We start from the raw sequence: 17721 nt of genomic DNA, 5'->3' as shown, positions 1-17721 counted from the left end.
GTGAATTGCAAATAGCAGACATGCTTTAACATACATCAATAGATGCTGCAGAGAGGCTTGAGCAGCAGGAGAGATGCAATCCAGGCGCTGGGAGCCAAAGTCACCTTGCCACCCACTGGCTTCTTGTGTGTTCCAGGAGCAGGATCCACTCCACCATGTCAGCCCTCCAGATATTGAATGCTGTCATCTTCTCCGTGCTAAACATGCTGCACTCTTCCAACCACTTCCTTATAGGACTTGATTTCTAGACTGGTCACCAGCCTCTAGCCACACTTTCTGTAGTTAGGCGTGGAAACCAATTGCCTTCATTTATTCTCCCCATGACAATACGTTCACTAGAAATCTTGATATATGAACACATGTTCAGGCCAACATTTATGTAGTGTACAGGAGTGGGGAGAGAACATTTCTATGAGACTAGCCTTGGAAGGTGGCTGCATTAAAGAGTGCGGCTTCCAGATGAAAGAGATCCGCTTTCGCCTGCAGCTCCTAAGCCGGCCACATACTTCCAACCAGTGTCCAGAACTCTGATCTCTTTGACAAAGACTCTGCCTAACACATCACACACATAAAGAGGCTAGAGAGGACAAAGCCCATATCAATGCCTTAAAACGTCTTGCACCATCATAGTGTCTCAAACTGAAGCTTTTAACACCTCTGCATCTTTAGGGGGACCTGCCACCCTGTTGCACCTCTTGCCCTTTCAAAATATTATTATCCAGGGCTAGGAGCAGCTGGCGCAAATTGTATAGCAGCGACAATAAACCTGTGGCCCTCAGAAGCTCCATCTCTCCATCAGCCCTAAGTCCCACCGTTCCTCCAAGGAGCTCAAGCTAGTATAAAGAGTTCTGCCTCTCCCTTTTATCCTCACAGCTGCCTTGTGAGGTACCCTGGGCTGAGAGATGGGTGATTAGAGCAGGGTCAGCCAGTAAGCTTGAGAACACAGGAAAAGACGGCTGGATCAGGCCATTGGCCCTTCTCGCCCAGCACCCTGTTCTCACAATGCCTAAGCAGATGCTTGTGGAGGCCATCATGGCTAGAAGCCTTTGTGAATTTGTCTAATCCTCTTCCAAAGCCATCTGAGTTGCTGGCCATCACTGCCTCCATGGTTCAAGTACGTTTCACGACTGAGCAGAGATTTGAATCCAATCCCTTCTTCCAAACACAGGTTGAAATAATTTGTTCTGTAGTTCAGAGTCTTCTCACAGAACAGCCAGGGAATGATGGGAGTTGTAGGCCAAGCTGCCTCCGAAGGGCCACAGTTTCCCCTGACCTGATTTATGCAAAATCTCTTCAACTGGATAGGTTGAACCTGGGATTTCTGCATGCAAAGTCTGTGCCCTAAAGCCTTGATCTCCCATAAACTTTGACCATTATCCATGCTGACTGGAGCTCACAAGACCTGAAGTCAACAACAGCTGCTGAGTCAGATGTTCCTCACCCCTCTGCTATTTCTCCCTCTTCCACACACTGAATTCACTCGAATTATTACTTCAACTTCCTGCATGATTCTGTTGAAACTAACATAAGGGAACCTCCTGCCACATCTCAACCTCAATTCTTTGGGGGGGGCGGAATCTGCTCCAAAATGAACTATTAACTTTGAAATACAGTGGTACCTCTGGTTAAGAACTTAATTCGTTCCGGAGGTCCATTCTTAACCTGAAACTGTTCTTAACCTGAGGTACCACTTTGGCTAATGGCGCCTCCCACTGCCGCCGCGTGATTTCTGTTCTCATCCTGTGGTAAAGTTCTTAACCCGAGGTACTACTTCTGGGTTAGCTGAGTCTCTAACCTGAAGTGTTTGTAACCCGAAGCGTTTGTAACCCGAGGTACCACTGTAGTCCTCTACAGCCATAGCACCTGCGTTGAGGACATTCTTTCAAACCTCTTCCTCTCCATCCTAAACCAAGAGATGTTCAAAGCATCACTTTTAGTCCCTAACAGGACAAAAAGGTTAATCTTCTCCCTCCAGGGTATAGCAAGACCCCCTGCCTCCTGGCTTCACCATTAATGTTGAAGGCTGTGGTCCAGATCCAAAGAACAGCAGCCAGATCCAGGCCTAAGATACCTTAGTCGGTAGCGCATGAGACTCTTAGTCTTAAGGGTCATGGGTTCAAGCACCATGTTGGGCAAAAGATCCTTGCATTGCAGGGGGTTGAACTAGATGACCCCCCCTGTGGTCCCTTACAATGCCATGATTTGCAGACTAGCACCTGCAGGCAACAGTTCTTCCCCGGTGGCTCCCGTGTAAGGTTTCGGCTCCCGATGTCCAAAAGGGAACAGCTGCATTTAAATACAAAAGTCCTTGAGAAATGTACATCCTACAGGACTGCAGCAGTCAAATCTCTGTAGGGCTGACACACAAAAGAGATTCTTCCTATAGCCCATCTGTGCTTGTCCAGGTATAAAAAGTCAATTGAACCAAGTAAACCCACACAAAAGGAGCAGGGGTGAAACCAGACCGTTTGGGCCTCCCTGCGCCGCAAAACACCAAAGCTTATCGCACGAGCGATCGGCGAGGCCAGCCGCCCCCTCCGTCCAGCGCACCGCAGGCACTGCTCCGTCAAGCCACATCACAGCCTTACAAAGTCCTGTAGGTGAGGAAGTCCTTCATCTTCTTTGGGATGGGTAGCTTCAGCACCTGGTACGTCGTGAAGCAGCTGCGGAGGACCTTGCGGCACAAGTGCTTGAGGGAGGAGAGGGCCTGGGGAACCGTCCAAAACTGAGCGTGGCCATCTCTTGTTCTGCGACGAGAGGAAGGGATTGGGGAGGTGAAAGGAGGCTACAGAAACTGTTCACTGTGCAACCATCAGGCCAGGTGACCGCAGGTTGCTGCTATCACGATCACCCATTTTTCATAATCAATTCATTGTCTAACCTGCGCTTCCTCCCAAAGGAGCCCAGGGTGGCAAACATCAACAAGCTAACACCGTGCAATGTAAATCGATCTGTAGAGCTAGGAAACATGAACAAAACGATGGATGGGATCTGGGGAAAGCCCCCTTTCCCATGGCTACCAAAAGCCAGTCTTCTGCTGTTCGTTTTTGGAATGTAAGAACTTGCTATATATGGGGGAATTTGCATCCATCTAGTTCAGTAACATCTGCATCTGTGGGTTCTCAAAATTTGGGGGGCCGCCACCTTCTCCTTGGCTGCATAAACTCATCCCCAGTGTGGCCCCCTACCCTACAAAAAGTATTATTTGGAATAGCAGTTTGCGAGACCCACTGACACAAGAATATTCACGTCATTCACAATGAATTGCACGTTTGTTAAAAATCCAATTAAAACTATTTCGTTTAATTAATTCAACAAAACAGATTATCTTGATGCAGTAACACCAGCTCTTCAATGTCTGCCTGCCACTTACATCCCCCTGCCGCCCCCTTGCCTCTTGGCACCCCCACTAGGCAACCCCACCTCTCCCCAGGAGGTGCAGCGCCAATTTGGAGACCACTGGTTTACACTAGCTGGCAGCTGCTTTCTGAAGTTTCAGGGAAGGTACTCTCCTAGCAGTACCTGGAAATGCCAGGGATTGAACCTAAATCTTCCTCCATGCAAAGGTGATGTTCTGCCACTGGGCAAAGGCCATCCTGCCCTTCACTCTCCAAGCGTGAGGGCCAAGTCACATCTACGCCACACATTTAGAACACATGGCTCCCTCTCAATGCATCCTGGGAACTGTAGTTTGTTCTGGGAGCGTAAGTCCTGTGCGGCGAGGGGCGAACTACAGTTCCCAGGATTCTTTTAGGGACACAATGGCTGTTGAAGTGGTACAATAACGCAGAGGTGACTCGAGAAGTCTGGAACACAGGAAGGTGCCTTCTACTGAGTCAGACCATTGGCCCATCTCGCTCAGTACTGCCAACACTGACTGGCAGCAACTCTGCAGAGTTTCAAGCAGCGGACATTTCCAGTCCTGTCTGGAGATGCCGGGGATTTCGCCTGGGACAGAGATAGACAGGTGCTATACTACTAAGCTATGGTCCTCCTCAACAATGTGCTTTAACGGGCAACTGCCACTCACTTTGCTCTAACCATGAGAGCTAGAAGCATGACTTCTTTCAAAGTGGAAGCTCTGTCTTCGCAGGTCAGTCGATGCCAGTTTCTTGGATCCATGCCCCAGTTGCCTAGAGTGTGGTGCTGATTAATGCCAATGTCGTGGGTTTGATCCCCCCACCTGTGTATTTCTGCATTGCAGGGGGGTGGCCTACATGGCCCTCAAGGTCCCTTCCAACTCTACAATTCTACGACTTGGAAAAAGGAAGCTGCCCTTTGGCTTCCTGCCGAAGAACTTACCCTGTAGCAATGATTCCCCCGTGGGGGAAATAGGTGCAGCAAAGCCCATTCTTCACTGGGGCAAAGGCAACTGGGCTCCCCAGCTCCAAGGCCCAGATCCTCAGGAGCCTAGAGGAGAATAGAGAGGTACCCTTATCTGGAAAACTAGTCCAAAGAACATCAGAAGGGGCCCGTTGGATAAGGCTGGCCTTTGATACCATCAGCCATGACATCCTTCTGGGCAGTCTAGAGGAGCTGGGAGCACTGTTACACAGTGGTTCCGCTCCTTCCTCCTGGGCCATGTCCAGAATGTGGTGTTGGGTGATGAGTGTTCAGACCCCTGGGCTCTCACTTGTGGGGTGCCTCAGGGTTCCATCTTCTCCCCCATGCTTTTTAACACCTACACGAAGCCGCTGGGAGAGATCATCAGGGGGTTGGGCTGGGTGTTCATCAATATGTGGATGATACCCAGCTCTACCTCTCTTATCAGAACCAGTGAGGGCAGTGAAGGTCCTGTGTGAGAGTCTGGAGTCGGCTAGAGGATGGATGGCAGCTAACAGATTGAGGTTGAATCCTGACAAGACAGATGTACTATTCTTGGGGGACGGGGGCGGGCTGGTGTGGAGGACTCCCAGGTCCTGAATGGGGTAACTGTGCCCCTGAAGGACCAGGTGCACAGCTTGGAAGTCATTTTGGACTCACAGCTGTCCATGGAGGCGCAGGTCAATTCTGTGTCCAGGGGAGCTGTCTACCAGCTCCATCTGGTATGCTGGCTGAGACCCTACCTGCCTGTAGACTGTCTCACCAGAGTGGTGCATGCTCTAGTAATTTCCCGCTTGGACTACTGCAATGTGCTCTACGTGGGGCTACCTTTGAAGGTGACTCGGAAACGGCAATAAATCCAGAATGTGGCAGCTAGACTGGTGACTGAGAGTGGCTGAGACCATATAACACCGGTCCTGAAAGGCCTACATTTGCTCCCAGTACATTTCCGAACATAATTCAAAGTGTTGGTGCTGACCTTCAAAGCCCTAAACAGCCTCAGCCCTGTACCTGAAGGAGAGTCTCCACCCCCACTGTTCAGCCCGGACACTGAGGTCCAGCTCCGAGGGCCTTCTGGCAATTCCCTCATTGCAAGAAGTGAAGTTACAGGGAACCAGGCAGAGGGCCTTCTCAGTAGTGGCGCCCTGTGGAACACCCTCCCATCAGATGTCAAGGAAATAAGCAACTATCTTACTTTTAGAAGACATCTGAAGGCAGCCCTGTTTAGGGAAGTTTTTAATGTTTAATGCTGTTTAATGTTTTTAATATTCGGTTGGGAGCTGCCCAGAGTGGCTAGGGAAACCCAGCCAGATGGGTGGGGTATAAATAATCAGTTGTTGTTGTTGTTGTTGTTGTTGTTGTTGTTGTCGTCGTCATCGTCGTCGTCTGTGTCAGGGGTGGGGAACAACAGATAACTGGGGGCAGGCAAAGGGCAGACTATGGCTTTCATGGCATCCTCCTGGGCTTCCCAGAGGCAACTTGCTAGCTGTTGAGAGCGTCAGAAAATCCTGGCTGTTTGGATCAGGCCAAAGGCCAAGCAAGCCCAAGCAAGCATCCTCCTCTTACAGCAGCCAGCTAGATGCCAGTGGGAAGCCCCCAAGCAGGACCCAAGTGCCACATCTCTCCCCACTTGCAGTTTCCAGCAACTGTTATTCAGAGGAATGCACTGCCTTCAACAATGGAAGGTAAAAGTTGGCCCCTGTGGGCTGTAGCCATTCTAGCACTGTGACCACTGACCACTTTATCCTCCACGCAAGCCATTTCCACTCAGCATTAGAAACTCAGGTATATAAACTAGGGACCGAATGGCTCCTTAAACCAAGGTTACAATCACCAAAAAGGAATGTCTAGTTGCCATTTGGGGCAAGTCAGCCTGAAAGTCTTATTTTTCAAAGGATGGACTGGCAAGCAATTGATTCTCAGTTAAACATCTGGCTAGTTCAGATGACCACCTTGAGCCAAGTTAAGAACTTTGGGAACTGAAAGAAGAAAAGTCACTTGATCCAGGGACAGTCCACCTATCTATCAGCCTATTCCTACCTCTCCCTTTTTTAATGGCAACATGGACCATTCATAACGTAAGAATGTTCTTCACAACTGTGAGCAGGGCAGTGGGATAGGGTAACTGAAGGCAACCTGCAACAGTCAACAGGTTGTTCACTGCTCATGCTCAGGCTGCACAGAAATAGCATTTGGGTTCCTGAAATTCATCCTGATTGTGCAGGTAAAATATAACGGATAGCATTCTACAGGATGGGGTATTAGTGTGTAAAAACAGGCAAAATCTGATGATCCCCAGGCATGCACCTCCAGATGGTGATGTCAGAAGCCATCCTGGAGCCCAGGTGTCTTCACTTGGTTACAAATGGCCAATAGCAAGGTGCAAAATACGCCTGGATAATTTCAAACACTGTGTGCACTACCGCCAAGACACATTTGAACAAGGTATAGTGCCTCTCCCTTCTCTCATCCCTAACCCAAGCATCTTGGTCCTGACTTGAAGGCCCCCCATGCCAGGCAAAAGTACCTGGCCATCACCAATGGCCATCATTTTGCATGAAGAGCGCACCATGAACAGGAAGGCAATAGAAACTCACCTGTCATCTGCCACCGTCGCCAGGTAGAGGCCTTCAGGTGAGAAGCAGGCCGATCGCAGGGAGCTGGCATGGAAGTCGGCGCCATGGTCCAGGGCCGGCTGCAGCGGAACGTGGCTGCAGAAGAAAGGAAAGGTTGGTCTGTTTCCCTCCAGAAGTCAGGAGAGATAAAGGGGTCATTCTGTTACCCATCTTTGAAGGTGGCTATCCCAGAAGAAACTTAGAAGGGAAGATCCAGCATGAAACAGCTGAACTGCAGCTTATCAAAAAGGTCTGTTCAAGTCTGAATAGAAACCATGGTTTCCTGTGCTGCTACAGTTTACTCAGCAATACCAAGGTGGCTGCGTTATCACCAGTTAGTGCTGCTGGGAAGGCTCATTTTGCACACATTAAAGCTTTCAGATACAAAGAATCGCCCAAGGCAAAAGGTTTCTGCATTGCAGGGAGCTGGACTAGAAGACCCTTGTGGTCCTTTGCAAGTCTACAATTCCTAAGATCCTAAGATTTCTTCTCAATGGCTAAAAAGCTCCTCTTTCATTCTGGCTGGGCAGCTCAAGGGCTTAGGGCACAGAGACTCTGTTGCAGAAACAGTCGAGGATGTTTTGACACACCCACCACAACTGCAGACCACCTCACTTCTCCCTGTACACCAAACATCAGCCTTAGCATTGTTAGGATATTTCCGTTCCACCTTAAAAGGGAGCAGGATGTTTGTGTCACAGCCTGCGTATTTCCTGTTTCACAGGATGTTTCTGTTGTGTCTTTGCTTTCGTTTCTCTCTCTGTGTCTGAGACACTGAAGCAGGCAGTCATGTTTTCTTTGTTCTGATCAACGCTGAATAAACTTGTAAATAATGCTCTCCTGCGTGCATCTTTCGCTGTGCATTATCAGCTGATAGAGCGTGCATCAGCTCTGGAATGTGGCAAGCTATTTCTGGAGCTCGTGTCGCTAATTGCTAATACTGCGTGTCTACGGGAGATCGATGGACGTCCGGAGACGTCATGGAGTCATGATGGACTTTGTCTCCCTGGCAGTATCCCAACAAGCATTACCCTTCAGTCAGTCAAAACCAGCATTCCCCTGGAGAACAGTAATGTTTTCGTCTCAAAACAGGGGTGGGACAGGCAAGAAGTGCCAACCAAAAACACTGCTCCCTTGGCAAAGCCAGAGGCCTGCACCCCTTCCGATAGCTGACTCCCTTACCAGAGGGATTTCAGCTGCTCCCCTGTGCAAGGATCCCAGAGGATCACATAGGTGTCGTACGAGGCAGTCGCGAGAAGTGCAGAGTCTGGGGAGAAGGCACAGGACACGACACAGCCCTGGTGCCCCTCCAGTTTCCTGAGGAGGCTGTAGGAATCCATACTCCATAGCAGGGCCTGCAAAGGAGGCAAAAATCACTTTAAAAACAAACAAACCAGACTGTTCTCAAAGGCCTGCCAGGATAAAACAGCCTTCACTTACTGCCCAATGCGGCCCCCAGAATGTGGTCTAGAAGGGAATGTGGCCCTCAGGCCGGAAAAGGACCCTCACCCCTGACCTTGAACTTAGATATTTTGCTGTTTGCTTAGTACGGGTCGTCTGATGGGGAATTTATTGGAAAGCCTGTTTCTTTTCAAAATGGCCTGGTAAGAACACACCCTAAATAGAGGTTGACTGCTGCTGCTATGGGGTCAGAGGGGCCACTCACTGTCTTCACCACCACTCAGGCAAGACCCACCGATTTCTCTCCAGCTGCAGAGCACAGCATGCGACCATCAGGGGAGGTGCAGCAGCAGTAGACCCACCGCATGTGTCCAGAAAGCACCTTCAGTTGTTTCCCTGGGGAAATTGAGAAAAGCATTAGCAAGTTAGAGTCATAAATCGTAGAGTTGAAAGGGAGCCCAAAGGGCACCTATTGCATCTATACATAGAAGACAAATCACATTGACTCCCACAAGCCAACGTAGAAAAAACATATATGATCCAGAGTGGTCTGGAGACAGGGGGCATGGCCTAGGGAGAGTTCCAGGGGCCAGACAGAGGGGCCTCGAGGGCCACGTTTGGCTCTCCTAGTGTAATCTGCTTTTCCCATTTTTTCCCAGCCAGCCTGAAGAGAAGCAGGAAAATGCAAAGGCGTTTAGCTTATAGGCCTGTAACAAAAAAATTAATAACCCAGAAGTCACCTCTGAAAATGTGATCTATATGCCCAATTACTATGCCACTAAGTTTCCTGCCAAACTGCCCTGGGCTGTGTACACAGCATACAATGAAAGCACATTCCGCTGCCCTGCCCAGAGAATTGTGGGAATTGTAGTTTAAGGGGGCTGAGAAGGGTGAACCACAGTTCCCAGGATTCTTCAGGGCAAACCAATGTGGTTTAAATGCGCTTTATGCTGTATGCCCATTTCCCAGACCCAGACAAAGGACCACATCACTCACTCTTACCGTTTTGACTCAGGTCCCAGACGCGCAAGGTTTTGTCACGCGAGGCGGAGATGAGGATTGAACGGCTGTCACCGGGTGCAAAGCTCAAATCTCTCACCACGTCCTGATGTCCCGAGAGGTTGAACAGCAAGCGCCCTGGAAGGAGCAGCAGACGGCAAGGCGTGATTACCACCACCCCAGAACCAGAAAAATATTGTTCTAAAGGTAAGTTAAAGGGACCCCTGCCCGTTAGGTCCAGTCATGACTGGGGTAGCGGCGCTCATCTCGCTTTATTGGTGCACGGAAACGCTGTTTACCTTCCCGCTGGAGCGGTACCTACTTATCTACTTGCACTTTGATGTGCTTTCAAACTGCTAGGTTGGCAGGAGCAGGGACCGAGCAACGGGAGCTCACCCTGTCGCGTGAATTCGAATCGCCAACCTTCTGATCAGCAAGCCCTAAGCTCTGTGGTTTAACACACAGCGCCACCCGGGTCCCATTGTTCTAAAGAAGATGGGTCAATTGCTCTTGATGGGCCTAAAGAGGATGTAATTCAGGGGTGGGGAACCTTCAGCTCTCCACATGCTGCTGGAATACAACTCCCATCATCCCCACCCTTGGCCATGCTGGCAGGGACTGATGGGAACTGGAGTCTAGAAATACAAGGAGGGACATAGGTTCCAAGACCCCTGATGCTCTCATTTATTTATCAAAGCGGTTTACAACATACTCCTGCTTCAGAAGTTACGGAGACAGAGAGCTCTCCATCATCAGCATACTGGTGTACACCTTGCTCCAAAACTCCTAATGACCATTCCCAGCGCTTTCAGGTATGTTAAATAACACTGGGGAGAGGAGAGGAGCCTGTGCCAGGGGGAGAGACATACAGGGACCAATTTCCTTCACTCCCTCACATTCACATTCAGACCTCACGCTGGTAAGAATGGGTGGCAGCTTCAGCAGACATTATTGGCTAAAGGGGAGTGATCGTAGACTCCTACAATTACAGACTTGGAAGGGACACCAAGGGTCATCTAGTCCAACCCCCTGCGATGCAAAGACCACCTTCGTTTTTTCCAGCAGAGAAGAACAGAACCAGGTTACCTGTCTGCACCTCCCAGACTTTGATTTGCCCGTCATTCAGGCCAGTGGCGAGGACCAAACACGCAGGACTCGGCGCCCACAGGATGTGTTTCCTTGAACGGGAAGGCAGCCAGGAGCTGAAGGCCAAGCCCCAGACGATCTGCCCACACTCCAGCGTCTTCTCCTTGGCCCTGCCACGGCTCCTGGCCTCAGCTTTCGTGCACTCCGAAGCTTTGCAGTTCCTGTGGGGTGCAGGCAGGCAGGTCACCTAAGGCAGTATTGGTCTCTGTTCCCAAGGAGCTTACAAGTCCAGCATAGGGCCCGTCTGAACAATGCAGTTAGAGCTGCGCTTTAAACAGTCATGGCTTCCCCCAAAGAATCCTGGGAAGTGTAGTCCATTAAGAGGGGATGAGAGTTCTTAGGAGACCTGCATTCACCTCCCAGAGCTACAATTTCCAAAGTGGTTTAATGGGTGAACCCTCTTCCCAGGGAATTCTGGGAACAGTGCCAGATTTAGGGTGGTGCAGGGAAATTGCCCAGGGCACCAAACTGAGGGGGCACAAAATAATAATAAAAAGGTAAAGGGACCCCTGACCTGGATGACTCTGGGGTTGCAGCGCTCATCTCGCTTTATTGGCCGAGGGAGCCGGCGTATAGCTTCCGGGTCATGTGGCCAGCATGACTAAGCTGCTTCTGGCTAACCAGAGCAGCACACGGAAACGCCATTTACCTTCCCGCCAGAGCAGTACCTATTTATCTACTTGCACTTTGAGGTGCTTTCGAACTGCTAGGTTGGCAGGAGCAGGGACCGAGCAACGGGAGCTCACCCCGTCACCGGGATTTGAACCACCAACCTTCTGATCGACAAGTCCTAGGCTCTGTGGTTTAATGGGCGATACAGGGAAATTGCCCAGGGCACCAAACTGAGGGGGCACAAAGTAAATAATAATAATAATAATAATAATAATAATAATAATAATAATAATATCACCTATATTTATATAGGTACCTACTGAGAAGATCCATAAAAGAGCAACTGTATCAAAAGGGATTATTGTGAAAATAATATAAAAATTGGAGGAAGGGCGGTGATGCCAAATTTTGTCCTCGCTCAGGGCACCATATTACGAATTCCAGCCGTGATGGGAACTGTAGCTGTGTGAGGAGAATACGGTCTCCTAACAACTCTCAGTAACATAACCCACCCGAAGGTCCCAGGGCAGGTTACAACAATTAAAGCACAATATTAAGAACAGTTTAAAAAACAACCGACACCCACAGAAATCAAGTGGGTTCTAAAAATAAAAGAAGCCAGCGCAGAGACATGCCTCCAGCATTCACCAAAGACTATGCACAGTTATTCCTTGGGTTACAGACGCTTCAGGTTGCACTTTTTCGGGATACGGACGCACCGAAACCCAGAAGTACCGGAAGGGATTACTTCCAGATTTCAGCGCATGCGCATGTGCAGAAGCACTAAATTGCACTTTGCACATGCGCAGAAGCACCAAATCACAACCCACACATGCGCAGACATGGCACCGCATGTTGCGGATGCTGCGGGTTGCGAACGTGCCTCCCGCATGGATCACATTCGCAACCTGAGCGTCCACTGTATAATGAAGAGTACCAGACGCACCTCTGTGAGGAAAGAGTTTCACAACTTAGGGGCTGCCACAGAGAAGGCCCTTTGCCGGGGTTGCCAGCCCCATGAGCTTCTGAGGGTGGTGGAGCAACCTAAAATCCCTCTCTGCCTTTCTTAATGATGAGTCGTTTATGGCTTTAAGCACCTGAAACTGGGCCCTGACATGAATAGGCAACCTTAACAGACTATACTTCCAGGATCGGGGAGGGGAGCCATGATTGTTTAAAGTGAAACAACGCTGCTTTAAATGTATAATGTAAATAGGGACTTCACCTAGCAAAGAAACAACAGCTAGAGAGCCAAAAGTAGCTCCAGACACACACACCCCCCGCCCCGTCAAGATGGCTACTCACTGCTGGGTTCCCTCCAAAGGCCATGGGAGCAGCTTGACAATGCAGTGGCCCTGAGACCAGGCAAACCACGTGCCGTCCGGGGAAAAGGCCACGCTCCACGTCTCGCAGCTGGATTTCCAGTCGTATTGCTGAGGCTGCCCTGGCTTTAGCTCGGCCAAGAGGATGGGCTCTCCTAAGGCATAAGACATAAGGGAGGGGAGAGAGAGAGCTTCCATCATTACCTGCTGGACCCCTGGAGGACCCTGAGCACTGCTTGTGCGCTGGGTGGTAAGGAAAAGAGAGACTCGGGGGGGGGGGGGGAGGCCAGCAAATCCATGTCCAATGGATCCAAACTACAAGAAAGAAGATTCCACCTAAACAATAGGAAAAACTTCCTGACAGTAAGAGCCGTTCGACAGTGGAATTTGCTGCCAAGGAGTGTGGTGGAGTCTCCTTCTTTGGAGGTCTTTAAGCAGAGGCTTGACAACCATATGTCAGGAGTGGTCTGATGGTGGTTCCTGCTTGGCAGGGGGTTGGACTCGATGGCCCTTGTGGTCTCTTCCAACTCTATGATTCTATGATTCTATGTCAACGTCTCTAACTGGCAGCTCTTGAGGTCTCAGGACTGGGAAGGGGGGAGAAATGCCACCTGCGGATTATTGCCCTCCCACCCACTCTTTTTGGGCGGGAGGTATGGTTTTTGCTCTGTTGCTGCTGTGGGAAAGGGGTGGAGGGTCCTTGCTGTGGATGCTTGTGGGCAACAACTCATACCACCACCCCAGGTGAGAGCTGGATGGAATGGGGAGAAAGATGGAATGGGGAGAAAGATGCTGAGTTACTCGGGGGCCACAAAGTAAGTTGGCACAGAGTGAGGCCCTCTTTGTGTGAGAGACAGAGAGGAAGTGGGCTACCAAAATAAAATAAACACATGAATGAATGAATGTGAAACATGGGGTGAGAACTGTCATTAAAACCACTGGTTGCTTCATATATTTGAATGCACTGCTTGTTTTTCACCTAGGGATTTGGCTAAATTGGAAATATAAATTTTTGCTTCCCTGATGACAGAATTGTTACGTCATTTATTGGACGTGTTTATGCGATTTTTGCATATTTTTATATTTATCGCATTTCTATCTCAACTTTTTCTTTAAGTTTTTATTTATACTTTTCAAGTTTATACATTTCATTAGTTTTACAATCAAATTAACATTTCAAATTCTGACTTCCTTTCTCCTCTTTCTGCATATCCAAATTTATTTAATTTGCTCATTTCACTGGGCAACAATTTTTTACTTTTTGAATGTTGTCTAGATTTCTACAACTGATTTAGGCTATTTTTGCACTGCTGAATCAGGAAATGGCATCCGTTTCTCTCCATCAGGCCAGGTTTACTGTAAACTGAATGGTGGGCATTGATAAAGGTAAGTACACGTAAATTGCATGTTGCTTCACCATTTTTCAAACTTCAGGGCATGAACTTCCGTTTCTTGGAACTCCTGGAATGCTCAGCGGCAGGGAGGTCTCTCTTCAGAGTCCAACAGTAGTCAGCCATCATGACTGCGTCCCAGCGACGCTTATACCTGGTCTCCATCTCTTTCATGTCCTGATGGAATCTCTCCCCCTGCTCATCACTCATTGAACCCAGGTTCTCAGGAAACCGGTCCATATGTGAAAATAGGTAGTGCATCTTGACGCTCATGTTGCAGCCCAGGTTTCTGAAAGCAGTCAGCATGTTGTTGACAAGTTCTGTGTAGTTTCTGGCCTTATTGTTGCCAAGAAAGTTCTTCACTACCAGAACAAATGCCTTCCATGCTTCCAGTTCCACTTCGTTCATTGAGTTTCCAAACTCTGGATCTCTGATGAGCTGACGGATCTGAGGACCGTCAAAGATGCCAGCTTTCAACTTCTCCATGGTCAATCCTGGAAAAGCCTGGCACAAGTAAGTGAAGCAGTCACCATCCTTGTCCAGAGCCTTGGTGAACTGCTTGATTAAGCCAAGCTTGATGTGCAGTGGTGGGAAGAGTATTCTGTCTCTGTCCACCAGAGGGTCATTGATGACGTTCCTTTTTCTGCAAGGCACCAATTCCTCCCGCACAGGCCAGTCCTTCTTCATGTAATGCTGAGCACGGTCCCTACTATCCCACATGCACAGAAAACATGGGTACTTGGTGAAGCCAGACTGTTATCCCAACAAAAAGTTCACCATCTTCAGGTCAACACAAATAAACCACTTATGCTGATCATAACCAATTTTCTCCAGCACATACTTCACCGCTTCATAGTTCTCCTTCAGTGTACTCGAGTGAGCCAGGGGTATAGAGGCAAACTGGTTGCCGTTGTGTAGCAGAACACATTTCAGTGATCGCTTGCTGCTGTCAATGAACAGTCTCCAATCTTTGGGCTTGTACTGTGGCACTCCAAGCTTGAGCAGAAGCTGCGCAGTATCTGCACAGTACACCAAGTCCTTCTCTTCCGAGAAAAAACGAAGGTACTCTTGATGCCTGTTGTGGAAGAAGCTGATGCAAGCACTGTCAGAGAGGTTTTTTTCCTTCAATCTGGATGCCAACAGTTCGGCAGAGTCCTTTGACAAGCTGAGGTCGCGAACTAGATCATTCAACTCCTTTTGGGAAAATGGATGTGGAGCATCATCTTCAAGAACCACTTCTTCTTCTTCATGTCCTTCAACACTGGAGGCATCTTTGTCACTAATGTCAGGAAGTTCTCCGAAGATAGGCACTGGAATTTCATCACAATGAGCTACAGAACGACATGCTGATTGAAGATCAGGATACTTCGAGGGGCGGCTGCCCCATTAACTTAGTTTTGATGCCCCAACTTTATGCTTTGCCGCACCAATTTATGGAAGATTTCGAGGTTTTATGACTTCAAACTGATCCCTTTTTGACATAATCACCCAGAACTATCGGACCTGAATACTTCTTGTCATTAAAATAATAATTTCCAATCAAAACAATTATTCGGCATGGCATTTTACCCCCACCAACTTCTTCTAAAATGCTCCACACAAGCGTACATGTGAACAAAAACGTAAAAAAAGACATGTGGCCATAGCTCAAAAACCTGACCTGATTCAGCAAACCAATGTGATTTTTTGATTCAGCGCATCAGATTCGTCCTAAATCAACTGAAAAAACGCAGACAACAAATTTGTTGTTGACCAGTGATCTACTTTAAATATAGACTCTTATGAAACTGCTAATGTTTTCATCTGTTTGCAATTTATCTGTAAATATTCAATAAACCATTTCCAATCTTTTATAAAAAGTTTGTTATCTTGATTTCTTATTCTTCTGGTAAGTTTTGCCATTGCTGCATATTCCATAAGTTTTTGTATCCATTCTTCCTTTGTTGGGCTACCTCAACTTTTTCTTCAAGGATCCAAAAAAGTGGTTACACATGATTCTCCCCCTCCTCATTTAATCCTCACATCAACCCTGTGAAGTAGATTAGGCTGAGAGGGGATGTGAACCCACTTCTTCCAGGTCCTAGTCTAACCACTACACCGCATTGGGTGCTTTTCCTCTGTTTATTTTTACCTGCTCTGGGATTGAAAACATACAGTGAAGAGCAGTTTATAAATTCTGCTGTTAGTAATCATAAATGTTGGCTGTTCGCTGTCCATTTCAACACCTCCCAAATCCTGGAGATGCTGAGGTGCTGCCAGTCAGTGTAGACAGCACTGAGCTTGATGGGGGGCACTGGTCTCACTCAGGCAGGTTCCTATGGAGCAACTGTCCTTTCAGAATTTCAAAATGCACCTTTCGCAGCTGAAGCGTTTAACTCAATAAACAATTCACTTTAATTACCTTTATATCCTCCCCTTCCTCCCAGTTGCTCAAGGTGGTGTTCTCCCCTACCCATCCCATCCTCCCAGCAGCCCTGTGAGGCGTCAAGCTGAGAAACGGGTGGCAAGCTCAAGATCACCCAGGGCGCTTCCTGGATCTATGGGCATTTGAACCCTGGCCTCCCAAGTCCCAAGTCCGGCGCTCCATTGCACTATACCAGTTTGCGTTAGTTGCGCAGGTCTGAACGCTGCCCAGCTGATCTGACTTTGGACGGCTCCTCTTGAGACGCGCTCATTGGGTGCTTTTTGTACAGCGCGAATCTGGACATGCCTACTCAGAAGTAAGCCCCACTGAGTTAAATGAACAGGACTGACTCCCGGGTTATACACCGGCGGCAGCGGGGAGTTATCCCTGGGCGTGAGAACGGAGATGCCACCAGCTCCCCATTTTTCGGCGCCGGAATGTTGGACGGGGCGGGGAGGGAGCCGCGGCTGCTTTTCCCTCTCACTTTCTCTCTCTCCCTTTCCCACCCCCACCCACCCACCAAAGCCAACCCCCCCCCGGGGGTTGGGGCTTTCACAAAGGCGGCATAACACGCGTGCGATCGCCCGTCGAGCCCGCTCACCCTCCGCCGCTTCTCTCTCCGCCGCCGCCGCCGGTTCCCGCAGCGGCCGCTGCTGTCCAGGCTCCCCCGGAGGCGCCTCCATCCGGACCGCATCGGAAGCGGCCGATCCCGGCGACAAGGTGGAGGTTTCCTCTTCCAGTTCCGACGGCCGTCACCAGTCACGTGACAACACGGCTCTGTGGGGAGGGGGAGGGGCGCGCGGGGGAGACATTCCTATCCAAGCGCGTGGGAGGGGTCGCCCTTTAGGTCCTCGATTGCCCCCCGCCGCCGACGCCTCGCCTTTCTTCTTTGCGCCCTGGGCGCACCACCCACTGAAAGGCGAGGCGCGCCTGGACTGTCGGTGACTCTTTTATTATTGTGTTTTAATTGCTGTAACCCGCCCTGGGACACATATAGAGAAAGAGAGCGCAATTAAGACGTTTTAAGATAGATGCGTTTCAGCTGATGGGCGGGCTCTCCTCGGGAAATTTACTCAGAATAAAAATGCTTTGCGTTGACGCGGCTTGCAGCCTCTAGCCTTCTCTTTGTGGCTGCAGCGCACGGATCAGACTCGAGCTTAATGTGGCCGACTTCCAAGTCAATGAATGAGTAGCGCTGCAGGTTTCGATCTGCTTGAATCTGTGGGTATATTGGCCCCTCCAGAGGGCTGGTGCTTCCTGCAACATGTCACCACTGTAAAAACCTTGGACCAGTCATTGTCTCTTAGCCTAACCTACCTCACAGGGTTGTTGTGGGGATCAAGAAGAAGTGGGGGGGGGGCACTTGGGACTTCTTGGAGGAAAAGATGGCACATAAATGCAATGAACAATTGGGGAGACACCCGGAGAAAACATGCTGCTTTTGTCATCAGTGACCAGGAAAAAACCCCAAATATTTATAAAAACAACTAGACGGATACAATTGCCAG

General features: G+C 49.2%; 1 protein-coding gene across 2 annotated transcripts; it reads right to left on the bottom strand.

Annotated features, from left to right (window-relative positions):
- Positions 1-273: 273 nt before the first annotated feature.
- On the bottom strand, positions 274-17163 carry WSB2 (WD repeat and SOCS box containing 2). 2 transcript variants are annotated; one of them, XM_083417471.1, is made up of 9 exons: positions 16815-17163; positions 12402-12573; positions 10425-10645; positions 9342-9476; positions 8635-8735; positions 8121-8293; positions 6921-7034; positions 4303-4410; positions 274-2747 (listed from the first exon to the last, which is right to left on the bottom strand). In XM_083417471.1, the coding sequence occupies exons 1-9, from the start codon at positions 16894-16896 to the stop codon at positions 2585-2587; spliced, it is 1269 nt and encodes a 422-aa protein (XP_083273597.1). In that variant the 5' UTR covers positions 16897-17163; the 3' UTR covers positions 274-2584. The 2 variants fall into 2 exon arrangements, with proteins under 2 accessions (XP_083273597.1, XP_083273598.1); XM_083417472.1 differs by having other exon boundaries at positions 12402-12570; positions 16815-16971.
- Positions 17164-17721: the final 558 nt, after the last annotated feature.

The sequence above is a fragment of the Podarcis tiliguerta genome, assembly GCF_965153285.1.
Source record: "Podarcis tiliguerta genome assembly, chromosome: 16".
In the NCBI taxonomy this organism is placed as follows: domain Eukaryota; kingdom Metazoa; phylum Chordata; class Lepidosauria; order Squamata; family Lacertidae; genus Podarcis; species Podarcis tiliguerta.
The sequence above is the reverse complement of the archived record's forward strand: the minus strand, read 5'-3'. Positions and strand labels throughout refer to the sequence as shown.

Excerpts from the sequence above, each read along its gene's own strand:
- WSB2 (XM_083417471.1), bottom strand. The coding sequence starts at position 16,896 with ATGGAGGCGCCTCCGGGGGAGCCTGGACAGCAGCGGCCGCTGCGGGAA. Across the intron at positions 12,574-16,814 it reads GGAGAGAGAAGCGGCGGAGG|GAGAGCCCATCCTCTTGGCC; the intron begins GTGAGCGGGCTC and ends CTTATGCCTTAG. Across the intron at positions 8,294-8,634 it reads CTGCAGCTGGAGAGAAATCG|GCCCTGCTATGGAGTATGGA; the intron begins GTGGGTCTTGCC and ends CCTCCTTTGCAG.